The sequence below is a fragment of the Musa acuminata genome, chromosome BXJ3-9 (assembly GCF_036884655.1).
Source record: "Musa acuminata AAA Group cultivar baxijiao chromosome BXJ3-9, Cavendish_Baxijiao_AAA, whole genome shotgun sequence".
NCBI classification, from domain to species: Eukaryota; Viridiplantae; Streptophyta; class Magnoliopsida; order Zingiberales; family Musaceae; genus Musa; species Musa acuminata.
The window spans coordinates 40,833,076-40,845,891 of record NC_088357.1 but is presented as its reverse complement, the minus strand read 5'-3'; the positions used below and the strand labels follow the sequence as shown (position 1 = coordinate 40,845,891).

The window sequence follows — 12,816 nt, the reverse complement described above, 5'->3', positions numbered from 1 at the left end:
TCAGTTCAGACTAAACTAAATCGATTTTAATTTTAAAAAAAATATCAGTTTGATCAAATTCGTTATCTTAAACTTTGACCGATTCAAATTAACCTATTTTTCTCATCTTAATCCTTCTTATTAATATTAGCATTTGATTGGGTGCTAAACATTAACTTTCTAAAAAAATTTAGAATGACAATTGTGATATGAACTTTTTTTAAATGCTTATTCAATTTGATCAAGATTTTGATTCGATACAATTAAACTAAACAGGCTCACAAAATCGAATCGATTTAATTAAAAATCAATTTTTCTAAAAAAATATTTAAAATTTAAAATAATTAATCAGATTAATCGATTTTGAACCTATTTATTTATTTATTTATTTATTTATTTATTTATTTATTTATTTATTTATTTATTTATTTATTTATTTATTTATTTATTTATTTATTTATTTATTTATTTATTTATTTATTTATTTATTTATTTATTTATTTATTTATTTATTTATTTATTTATTTATTTATTTATTTATTTATTTATTTATTTATTTATTTATTTATTTATTTATTTATTTATTTATTTATTTATTTATTTATTTATTTATTTATTTATTTATTTAGGTAGATCCAACCTACTATAGACATAATAGTCTTTCAAACTACTATCTTATCTTCACCGGACCGAATCAGTCTTCTGATTTAATATAATTTGAATCAGTTTGACCATAATAGACATGACTCCAAATGTTTCCCCTCTGTAACATAAAATGGACAATTTGCATGCTAATAGTGGCACCTTCTTCTTTGACTTCAAATTATATATATTCGTTTGTGAGTGATGAAAACTACGCTTCAAAGTCATTTCTAAGTCTGTATTTAGGCAGGCCTCTTAGTGTCCCTTTTTCTATCTTCAATATATCTGACGTAAAGCTACCCTGTGATCTATCTATTCTGAAGAAAGGAAAAGCTTATTCGTTGCCTCACACTTTACAGAGACAGGCATCTAATTCGTTGCTATCTCTAAGATTTGCAGCCGTGATACAATCACCATGAGAGAGAGCAACAGAATCAGAACGGAGGTAATGCTGCCAATGGAACAGACAAATGACCGATCTTTGTGCGCAAAAGAAGAATGACCAATCAAATCCTATAGCCATAATATATCATATTCGTAGAGTTCCTTGAACAGAGGAACTGTGCTCCAAAGCTTTGGTTGCAGTAGATGCTGCTGCAGCACTTCAGGCACTATCGCTATGGAGGTGTTCAAAGTGATTGGACGTATAAAGACTGCCCACCACTGCTTGTTTCCATGCAGAATCCACGTGTGTACGACTTCCGCATGTTATGCGCTGTCGGAGGATTTCTTTGGCTCTCCGTCTGTATCTGCAGGAGCAGCAAAAGTAGGAGGAAGGCAAAGCTGGATAAGATTCGCCTGAAACAGCACTGTTGGTTTCCTAATCTTGCGAGACCATTGGCGTCTTCCACGCCTGGAAATCCTCAACCTGATGGCCAACGTAATTGGATGTGGTGTCTATTTCATTGACCAAATCTAGAACATTACAAACCACTGGTGGAAGAAATGCATGCACATGCCAACCACTGTTGAAGAAAGTGTGCAAAGAGATGTCTTGTATGAAAATGGAGTTCCTGTTGAAATTTTTAGGTTCTCGAGTCCCAATCGATCCACAGTCATGTAGAACTTGAAATCATACAGATGTTCTATCTGGCAATTATGTCATCCATAAAACAATGAACATAAATATGTTCTATCTTGTTAAAACGTTTGTCGTGCCAACGAATTAACTCGTAAGTACACTTCCCGCATTTACAGAAGAATTCGAAATCAAATTTCCAGAAACGAAACTCTCAGGATGTAGATAAGATCTCAAACAGTTGATACGGAGGCTTTGCTGCTATCAAAAATTACATTTTTGTCAACTGCCATTCACAAGAGGATCTGGATACCTTCTTCGCAGACATTTACATTTGTGAACTGGCTGGCTGCTGCAACTGCAAACTTCATAGCAGACTCTTCAGGTAAAGAATTGGCTGAATCCACAAAGGCAGGTTGTGAAGATCCTCAAGTACCTTGCAGGAAAGCTTTGTCACAGATCCGGTTGACTTTCTCCACATTAACAGCACGTAGATTGTAACTTGTGTAAGTGTCTACCTCAAATAAGAGAGCTCTCGGCATATTCCAATGCCTTCCGCGTGACATGTTCAACCCGGTCTTCGTCACCATGGGCTTTTTCATAGTTAAGATACTTTGTGAACAGGAACTGTCAAAAGGATTAAATTTACAAATCAAATGCAACGTTGAAGATGATAAATACTCGGGGGTGAGAAAGCAGTATTTATTCTCCTGGATTCATTGAACTAGCATTCTTGATATAACTGACATTATTCTCTGCAGCTTCAAATCTAGGAACATTCAATATTTTCAAGTTTTTAAGATATACAATGGAAATGCACCTTCAAGTAGGATGACAGACTAAGCTTGTTTTTCCAAATGGAGTAATTGTATATGTACATGCTACAAAGGTTAAATGTCTTTATTTTTCCCTGAGAAGTTGCAAATAATACAACAGACTGAAGATATCTATACAAGTCCATGCCTCCATCAAATTACATAGATTCAACTCTTAAGTATTTGTACTCATCCTTGTCATTCCCATTCTTCCACCCATTCCCATACTTATCTATTTGAGCATATAGTAAAAACAGAAAAAAAATAAGAAAATAAAAAAGTGAGGCAGAGCTGGTATAAAGGAAGACAATGGGAAGAAGAGGGGGAATAGGTCATGGGTCACTTAGACTAAGACAGAAGACAAATAATAAGCAAAATTTAGTCAATAAATAGTTAGATTGGAAATACTGAAATGGAAGGACACTTGAGAAAATCTAAGAACCCTCAATTTGTCTATCAAATTTGCAACTTTAGAGGTATGTGTGAAATTTGGAACTTTTGCGCGAATAGATATGAAAATTCAGTCTATTTCATCTTTTAGTGACCCTCTGTACTTCTCTCCCTTAAGAGGAATTGGTGCATGAGAACCATAGAGTGCATTAGAGTAATCCAATTCAAAAGCTATTAAGAAATAGAATGAAAGATTAAGATGTTCCTTGTGTGATGATCACAACCATCCACAAATAATGCTCCTCTTGTGTCAATCAAGAGAAGCACATATGCCGAGAGTACACATATGATAAACAAAGACACTGTTCCTTTCTTTTTTTTTCCGCAACATAATCAGATTGATGGATGTTTGATCAAAAACATGAGAACTGTTAAAACATTGCAATAGATCTCAGACATATCATATTTGAAGCGACAAGGTAAAGTTAAATAATATTAAGCCAAAACTGAAGATGATGGAAAGAGGTGTTGTGACCTTCATTTTTTTGGGTGGCAAACTTAAGCATGTTGCCCTCTAAAATAAGGCATGAATTACTTCCTCATCACCCAAACAGATCCCTGAAAAGAAAGCATGTTCATGAGGAATATGATCCTTCACTAGAAGCAGAAAATACAAGTCAAATAGAAGTCTTGAAAAGCTTAATAACTTGATCAAGATAAATGCTCCAAAGGTCAGTTCTCTTGGGATACTCCCTCAATATAGATTCAAACACCCAAGGTGCTAGGCACTCGCCCAAGCAAAGCGAGACACTTTAAAATATTAAAATATTAAAAATTTATAATATAATTAATAAAGAAAGATTACTTTGTACAATAGTTAATAATTTACTGTTAACAATATATTATTTATTGTTAACAACAGTTAGAAGGGAAGAATAGAACTATTAAAAGGGATAAAAAATATAACCCAGTGAAACCAATAGTGAAAAGTCGGAAGAGAAGCAGTGGTGAGAAGCAACAGCAATGGATGATTAGTCTAAGACAGCCGCGGCAGCACTACGAGCGACAACAGCGGACAACAACGGAAGCAGTAGGAGAAAGACTCGGTCGACGATAGAGGAATACTCAGTTCGCTACTTTTGCGACGGAGGCAGTGGTAGAAAGCGTTGGTACCAGAGGCAGTGGGAGAAAGCATCAATGGCAGAGGCAGCGGAAGAAAATGCACGCTAGGGTTGGCTAGGGGAGTCGGGGTCGTGTGCAGCTTTTGAGATAAGGAACTGCGTGCGTTAGTTGGTTCAATCGAACCAATTAACTGCTATTGAATTGAGCGCTCACCCGAAGCACCCGACGTTTGGGCCCGGGCAAGCGCTTAGGCGGTGCCTCATTAAAGTGTGTCACCTGGTCCTCATATAAGGCACGCGGGCCTCGCCTCGCCTCGCCCGAGCGCCTAGGTGAGTGCCCGAGCACGTATTTAAATCACTGTATCTAACTAAAGTAACACTAAATAGGCTTTATATGCAATGTTATTTTCTTTTGCAATTTCAGAAGTGGTTAAATATTTTGCCAAAAATCATACCCACATTTACATTAGAGTAGCTACAATAAAGCCACAAAAGATAAAAGACCATGGTTTTTCATTAAACGTTCACTAAGATGTCTCCATCAGCACTTCTTTATTGAACATAAAGAGAGCTATGGGGAATCATGAGAAAACCAAAACTGATAATCAACAATATAACTCAAAAAAATCTTATAGTAAGGCATACCTTTCAGCAATGGAGCATGCTTTCTCAATATCTGCCAGAGAGAGTATATAAGCCATGTACTTTATCCAGACAAAACTACAATTAGGAGACCCTAACCAATTTCTCAATTTCATCTTCTGTTCTTGGAATGTCATCCTTCAGTAGCCTCTCTTCAGAAGCACTAATTTTGAGCTCCCTGCAAAATAAGTGGGAACATAAGCACCAGAAATTGATTGTCAGCATTGCACAATCTTAATGATAACATAACACATGAGCCACACACTTTTCCTCCTTGACCTTTTTCTTCATGTATTTGTTCCTTTTGGCAACCTCACAATTCTCATTATCATTGTGATTTGCAATTACAGGATTATCACCATCAGAGGCTTCCGAGTCATTAAGGATAACCTGAAGAGAAGGAACAGAAACCCTTGTTCCTGATTGAATGAGATTCTCACAGCCTCCATTATCATGCCCAGAAATCTTTTGAGAGTCAGGTAAGCTATCTTTATTATGCAAACCAAGCAAGACATCTTCCATGGAAGAAGCAACATCATGATCATCACCGATATCACGTCTCATGTCAACATAATTGGCAATCCCAATATACGATTTCTTCATTACAAGGGTCATTCTCTGTCAATCTACATCAATCTGATAGTCCAACATAATCAAATAATAAGTCAATATAGTGAAAAAAAAAAGAAAATATATGGGGCATCTTATAGAAAGACTCTAATTAGAAGGTTGGGTTTACTGAAGAAGAGGATCATCCTACCAGAGAATTGATTACAATGAAAGGGGGAAAGCAACATATACTATACCTGTGTGCAGACCAAGCCTGTGCAGGCAATGTCTACCCAAGGCCACGTTTGTGCGTGGGAGGAGTTGGGACATAAATTAATGTCTTAAAATAAACAAGAGGTTTTCAATATCATCAATTTTTTTTAAATTAACAAAAGGGATCTAAAATCATCTTTTTAAGAAAATCATACAATTCAATAAACACAAAGTCATCAATCAAAATATTCAAATTAATCATGATTTCTCAAATCAAGGAGTCCATCAATTATTTCCCAAAGCAAGATAATAAATTATAAATAGAAGAGAGATTTCTCTTGTTAAGCAACCATGTCGTCAAATTGAATAGATTATTTTCTATATAAATCATAACAAAACAAAACAAGATATCAACATAAGACAGATCAAAATGTGAGAAAGGAAGATATCAACAAAAGATAGATCATTATATGAGAAAGAAAGGTATTAATGATATGTAGATTAAAATATGGGAAGACAACAATGAGTGTAAGTGAAAAATCCTTAGATGCATGCCACCACCTTCTCTTCGTTGCTTACCGCCAGTCTCCTCTCCTCAATGTCTTGAGAGGAGAGCATGATAGGACATTTATAGAAGATGAACACCTACACTCCTTAGGCATCTAAAATTCTTCCAACTAGGAATCCCTGTTTCAATTAAATTACCACTCTTCCTTACGGATATCAAAGGTACTCTAGTCCTAATCTAATAAGTAAAATCTTCCAAGTCTCCAACTCTCATCTCCAATTAACCTTTAATCCTAATCCAATTAAGAGAACTTCCAGGCATTTAAGATTAAAATTACCAAAGCACCTTAAATTAGATGTAAATTATACTTCAATAGTAAATCCTACTAGCTTATGAGCTCACTATCCCAACCTCACTACCAGTTATCAGTGACAATTCCATTATAGTGGACAAAAAATTCGAGCAATAGCACTCAACTACTGTTAATAGTGTGCTTCATGCTTCCATCTTAATGAATAATTCCAAGAAGACTTCATGTCATGATACTCAACTACAACAGACCTATTAGTCATGATATAAAATCCAAAACTACTTATTTGTCTCCATGACTATAGTCAGTTGTTTGAAGCATGGTGAAAGTAGTGGGAAAAGATGAATCATAGGAAAAGAGAGACAAAAGAAAATTGATGCAAGAAGAAGCATGGATCATTGTTATCAGTCAGAGAAATGATCAAATAAACAGCTGGAATTGATACTGAATCAATTAATATATATAATTATAGTTTCAATTTCAGCATTTTTTTTATGTTTCATTATGGCTACATTCATATCTATAAAGATTTCTGATGGTTGCCAGGGTGGCTGACACATGGTAAGGTAGGATTTAGACAAATGATAGTGCTATACAAGTTAAGATGACTCATTATCTTAAAATTCTTAGCCACCTGTAGTCCCCATAAAAAGTGACTAAAAAGTAGAACAGCAAAACCACAAATAAGGTTTGACATTAATAAATTCTTTCTCTTGTCACGACAATCTCCTCATCTGCATCATTCTCTACTCGTCTCTCCAATTAATTTAAAATATAATTAGCTTTGTACACATAGAATACAACCTGGATCTTACTGAAGGGGATATCTAAATATTGACCAGATTGCTAATAAGCTTGTGTCTCCTGTCCGACTCACCAACACCCTTGTGCTATTCTCAATTTTCCTATATTGACTTCATATCTGACTATCATTCTCATAAGCTACTTTAATATTTCTAATTTATTATGATCAGCTAGCCACCAGCTTTCTGAGATAGCAAAAGGTTTTTTTTTTTTTTAATATTGCATCTATTGGTATACTAACCAAACTAATCCTAGGCCAACATTAGAAGTGATGATGATCATGAGCAAAAGGCATGAGCTTATAAGGTTTAATAAACAAGAGAACAAAGAGCAAGTCACATTCCACATGTTTAAGCATAGGAACATTGGATGTTTTGGCACAAAGGAGATGAATTTACTTGGCTGAAGCACACACCACAGTGCAGCTCACAAAACCCCAGAGAAAAGGGGAAATATTAATATTAAAACCTAAATGAAAGTTCACCGAGCACAATTATGTCAGTTTTGGGAACTGCGGCTACAATTTATAGAACAAAGAAGCTCAGTTCAATCAACAAGCGTTGTTTAATGACTACTGATAGGCTTGACTAGGAAAATCATGCCTATACACCAAAGAAAATGAAAGGCTCTGTGCATGAAACTGTTGGTTTAATGACACAATAGGACAGATAATTTCAAGCAAAACCTGTCCTTATAAACAGCAAATGAATAAATAATATATGAGTAAATAAAAGCATTTGGCAAAGAGACCATCTACAAACAATTTCGCCGCCAAAGGAAGCTGCCTTCATGGGTTCAACGAAAACTCATACCTTAAAGGGCACTCGGGATCAAACCTAACATCATTGCCGAAAAAAGAACTCAAATCATCCTCAATATCCGCTGGCGGTCTCTTCGACCCCTTCTTCCCCGTCTTGGCCTTCTTCCTCGAATCCTTCTTCCCCCTTTCATACACGTCTTCCGCTTCCATCCGAGCCTCTGCCTCCTCATTCGGACTCGGAACGACCCCTCCACCTACATCCACCAAAAAGACAACAAAGAAGTATTTTTAGCACGACGATCAGAGATTGGAGCCGAAATTGGCGAAAGACAAGATAAATAAACCTCTGGGGAAATCGGGGTCATTGGCTTCGACGTAAAGGGAGGTAGGCAATTCCATGGGCGCGGAAAGGCTGTTCTTTACCAATTCTATCGCCTTCTTGACTGGCATGTGAGGCCTGAGTCGGTCATCAGCACCCGGTCGCTCGACCTTCCTCTTCCTCTTCCTTCCCTCAGTGCCAACAGCCATCGTGGAGAAGCTGAAAGCCCAACAGCAATCATTGGCCGATGTCAGAAAATACCTTGCTTTGTTTAAGGTATTTTCTTTGCCCCTCTTTCCTCGTCTTATGCTGAACATGTGATACTGGGATACTTCGAATTCAATGGCTGGGAAACAAAGCAAGAAAAGATGGCCGGAGAAGAAGAAGAGAGAACGAGATCTCAGCCAATGCTTCTGCTTCGACAAGACCTGCTCGTTTGAGGAGGCGATGCGGTTACGTGAGTGGGGCCAAAGGGTTTCAGGATACCGATCGGGAAGAGTTCTCGAGTCGCTATCGATGTCGGCTAGACGTTTACTGAAAAAGCCCCTCAACAATTAAATAATATTATTTTACATGCTTATAGTAGGGATAATTTTCGGAAAACCCCCCAAACTTATGCCTTTTCGCGGAAAAAGTTCTCCTTTTCAATATTTTCACGATCATCCCCAACTTTTTAATAATACCAAAGTGCATCTCGATTTGCAAACCCTTTTTTCGTTTCCATCCTTCGTTTCACGACCGTTTCATGGATTTAGACGTAGAATTTGGTCCAGTTGGCTGTCGGTTCAATTCTTCCCATGCTTTGAACTGGTTCAAATCTTTCATCGAGTCCTAAACGTGTTAATCGTATAAAGATCTCGTCATGCAATATGCTCTATTTTCCCATTTCAGTATACTTCTGTAGCACATTTGGTTTATTCTTCCATACTCGTAGGAGTTGCTAGGACAAGAACAATATGAATACTTTCCTTTTGCAGCTTCTGCAGAACTTAGGGAGAACCAGAGGACAAGTCTGAGGTGCTATGTGAATCCGAAGTAGCATAAGAACGGGCACTGTGGTCGTGTGCTGCCTTCATTTCTTCGACCTTGAGGCAGGACCTTCTGAGTGCATAAGATGAGTGGTCTTTCCGATCGAATGACTTCACCATCAGAACAAACCTTTGCCACACCGAGGATCCGTCGGAGTCCGTGGAGGTGCTCAGCATGTGGCGGTGCTCGTACAAGAAGAAAGCCGAGAACAAGAAGAGTGCAAGAACGGAGGTAGTTCCTGTGATGAGGAAGAGACCCCAGAAGCAGTTGAATGTGAGGCTATCAGATGTTGCAGCTCCGTTTTGCTCTGGGCAAGTAGTTCTGTTCCTGTACAGCTTTTTCTCGACATCTGCAGTGACCTTCAGTATTTCCCTTGATATCTGTGGGACGAAAGGTGAACCTTTATGGAAGACCTGCGGAGAAGAACACCTTTAGAGAAGACCTGCAGAGTTCAAGAAAGAATATGTTGTGTAGGGCTAGCCACATCTAAATATTTACGTTAAACTCAATATACCTATGGTGGATTTCTTCATCAATTAATTCGATTGTTTTACATCCAAAAAAGAAACAAAGTAGTTTTGGATGTCATACGATTAACTTTGAACAAGACAAACGTTAAGAACTAACAAGACAGCAGAGACTAGTGATGCTTACGAAGCCAAACCCTTCAGTCCTGTAGATATTTCCCACCATGGTGTACTTGCCGCAGTACTTGGAAATGAAGACTTTGATGTAAGGGATCTCATCGATGATGGCGCCAACACCACCTTTGGCGCTGCCTTTGGACAGCGCATCATCGTATTCATCAGGAGACTCGTACCTTCTGAGCTTTGACTTGTCAATGTTTAGCAGATGCAGCATCGAGGGGTCACCCATGTATCCAATATACTCCCCGTTCCTTATCAGATCATGCAGGTTGGTAACAGTTGGGTGAAGTTGCTGAACTGTGAGCATTGAGGTTAAGCTGGCTGTGTAACTTGATGTGAGTATGAGCACCACGAAGACCCAGATGATCACTACGACCCTTGTGAGGTTACTCGTCACCTTCTCCTCTGTGATGCAACTAAGCGAAGTGAGATCGACACTTGACTGAGTTACTGGAGCTAAGGCGGAAAGGAAGATAAGAAGAACGCGTACGTAACTGTGAGCAAAGACCAATGTGGAGAAGGAGAAGTAGAAGATGGTGCCCAGCTGATGCAGAGGTGGGCCTCGGAAGCTGTCGTTGACGCGGTGCTCCAGCACCCAGACGACGAGGCCGGTGAAGATAAAGAAGGCACCGATGGCCAACCAGAGCTCAGTGGTGAGCGGCTTCAAGAAGATCCACGCGCTCCTCCCGCGGTCGTCCTTGACGGGCACCACCATCGACATCCCCACCTCAGTGAAGGGTACTGAGAAGTCCGCGTACAAAGACCGGTTGGGTGTGATGGTCACATCTCCCACCACTGCATCAAAGTTCTGAGTTCCTTCTTCCTCGTTAGATGTCTAGCCAAAGTAGATTCTAATGAATCGTAAAAGGCATGCATAGGCTTAAAATCAAATGAATCAACCAACCTGCAAGTAAACCTCGTAAACAAGATCACTGTAGCTGCCCTTCATCTCCCCGTTGTTGTCCTCATAGGGAATGTACTCGTAAGGCACAACGTAAGGCAGCGACGCCATGACCAGATCAAACACCTCGATACAAAAGCCGCTCACGTTCCTACGCGTCACAGGGTTCCACTCCCTGTTCACAAACTCACTGAAGCCTTTCTTCAATGGCACCCCGATCCTGAGCTTCTTCCCTCCCGTTTCCCAGTCTATCCCTTTGGGAGCCGCCAAAGCGTTTCCAGGCCACACCACGCTCTCGAGGTTCGCCTTAGAGTTCAAATCACCCGACACCCCATGCTCTGTCGTCCAGAAGCCGACCCTCTTTGCGGCGCTTCCCACGACATTGATAATCTCAAACGGCGATGATTCCAGCTGCCCATCCTTGAGCTCGAATTTTCCAGTAATTCCGTCGAACTTAACGCCCTGCATCGACTCGAGCAATCTGTGGCCATTAGGCGAGAATTCGAGCTTCTTCAGCTCCGTCAGAGACGAGTTGTTAGCCGCGGTGTTGAGATAAGGGGATGGAGAAGTACTTGGAGTTCTACTTGCCAAAGCAACACTCTCTGCTGCCAATGCCATGGCCCAGGCAGTGTCATATGCCCACAGTGCGTAGACACTTGGATGCTGGACTGGTTTGTCAGTGGGGTGATCTCGTCGAAGTCTCTCGCTCCATCTCGTGCTGAATTCGCCATTCCGAGCAGAGCCCATAACGTAGGGCTTCACGGTCAGGACTCCGTGCATTGCGTCGATGGCGGAGGCATCCAAGACGCCGAAACGGTCAGTTAGGCCGTAGGTCACGATCCATGCATAGCCTTCTTGCATCATGTCGGCCTCCCTCGCCTTCAGGAGGAGGCGCGTGGTGAGTGCGTCTGAAGCGTGTACCACGAAAACTCTAGTCCCCATAGTCTTGAGCCTGTAGAGCTCGCGGAGGATCTGGTCGTTGTTGGCCATGAGGGGGACCATGGAACGATAGGGGACGCGCTCATCGGTAGCCTGGAAAGCGTCGACGAGGTACGGGATCATTCCGGTGCCGTAGTCGGTGTCTTCGAAGATAGGGATCAGCTGGCGCCAGCCGAAGAAGCGGACGAGCGCGGCGATGGCCTGGGCTTGACTGGAGTCGCTGAGGGCGGTGCGGACGAAGTAGGGGGTGCGAGAGGAGGCGAGGAATGGGGAGGTGGCGGAGAAGGAGATGATCGGAGTCTGCGACTTGTTACCAAGCTCGGCCACGAATTTGGCCTGGACTGATGTCTGCGGACCGATGATAGCTTGAACTTTGTCATTCCATAGTAGCTCTACCGCTGATCTCAGTATGGAGTGGACGAACATGTAAGAAAATTGTTGTTGTTTCAGTTAATATGTAGATAAGACGAACTATGAAGAAAAACGTAATGTTGCTTTTGTAGATGATGATGCATGTAAAGGTTGAAGTACATTAAAGTTAAAAGTACAGCAACGAATTAAACGTAATGTTGCTTTTGCAGAAGATGATGCATGCAAAGGTTGAAGTACACTGAAGTTAAAGGACTGCAACGAATTGTGAGCCAGTGAAAGTAGGGATGAACAACAGTACCAGCAGCTGCAGAAGACACAACATCTTCTTTGGAGTCCTTGCCAATGAGGGCTACCCTGGTGGTGTAGTTAGGATGCGTCGAGTAGAAATCATCCATGGCCATGGACATGCAGGCCCAGCTGACGTTTCCCACCCATGTTTCATTATCCAGTATCACGCCAACACGAAATTCCAGAGTGGTCCTGTTCTCCTTCCCATCGGCCATAGCACCATAGCTCAGTGCCAGAAGCAGCAAGGAACAAAAGAAGAAGAAGAAGACAGGCCGACTGATAACACCCCTCATCTCGAGGACTCCTTGCACTCAGATGTGGTACTGTCCTCTGTCTGCGGCACAGCTTATATCGTGCCTTTGCCATTGCCATGGCCAAAGTAAACGTCAACGGTCAAGAAAAAAAAAAGAAAAGGGAAGGATAGAGGATTAAAGAAATGTGCTTTCTGGTGGGGAAGATAATGTTGTCGTTCTAATGTGCTCGTTGACTGAGTCGAAGAAATGGGAAGTCTTCGCCCAGTGGGCACTGGATGACGAGGGTTAGGCATTCCCATCTTTCACTGTAGAGGAC

The 12,816-nt window shown here is 40.4% G+C and overlaps 1 protein-coding gene across 1 annotated transcript; it reads right to left on the bottom strand.

Annotated features, from left to right (window-relative positions):
* Positions 1-1,737: 1,737 nt before the first annotated feature.
* LOC135648834 (glutamate receptor 2.9-like) lies at positions 1,738-12,545 on the bottom strand. The gene is made up of 11 exons (XM_065166803.1): positions 12,257-12,545; positions 10,651-11,984; positions 10,242-10,554; positions 9,754-10,151; positions 8,096-9,512; positions 7,804-8,005; positions 4,873-5,243; positions 4,611-4,785; positions 3,380-3,462; positions 2,158-2,266; positions 1,738-2,087 (listed from the first exon to the last, which is right to left on the bottom strand). Exons 1-5 carry the CDS (start codon positions 12,537-12,539, stop codon positions 9,060-9,062), a joined length of 2,781 nt encoding a protein of 926 aa, XP_065022875.1. The 5' UTR covers positions 12,540-12,545; the 3' UTR covers positions 1,738-2,087; positions 2,158-2,266; positions 3,380-3,462; positions 4,611-4,785; positions 4,873-5,243; positions 7,804-8,005; positions 8,096-9,059.
* Positions 12,546-12,816: the final 271 nt, after the last annotated feature.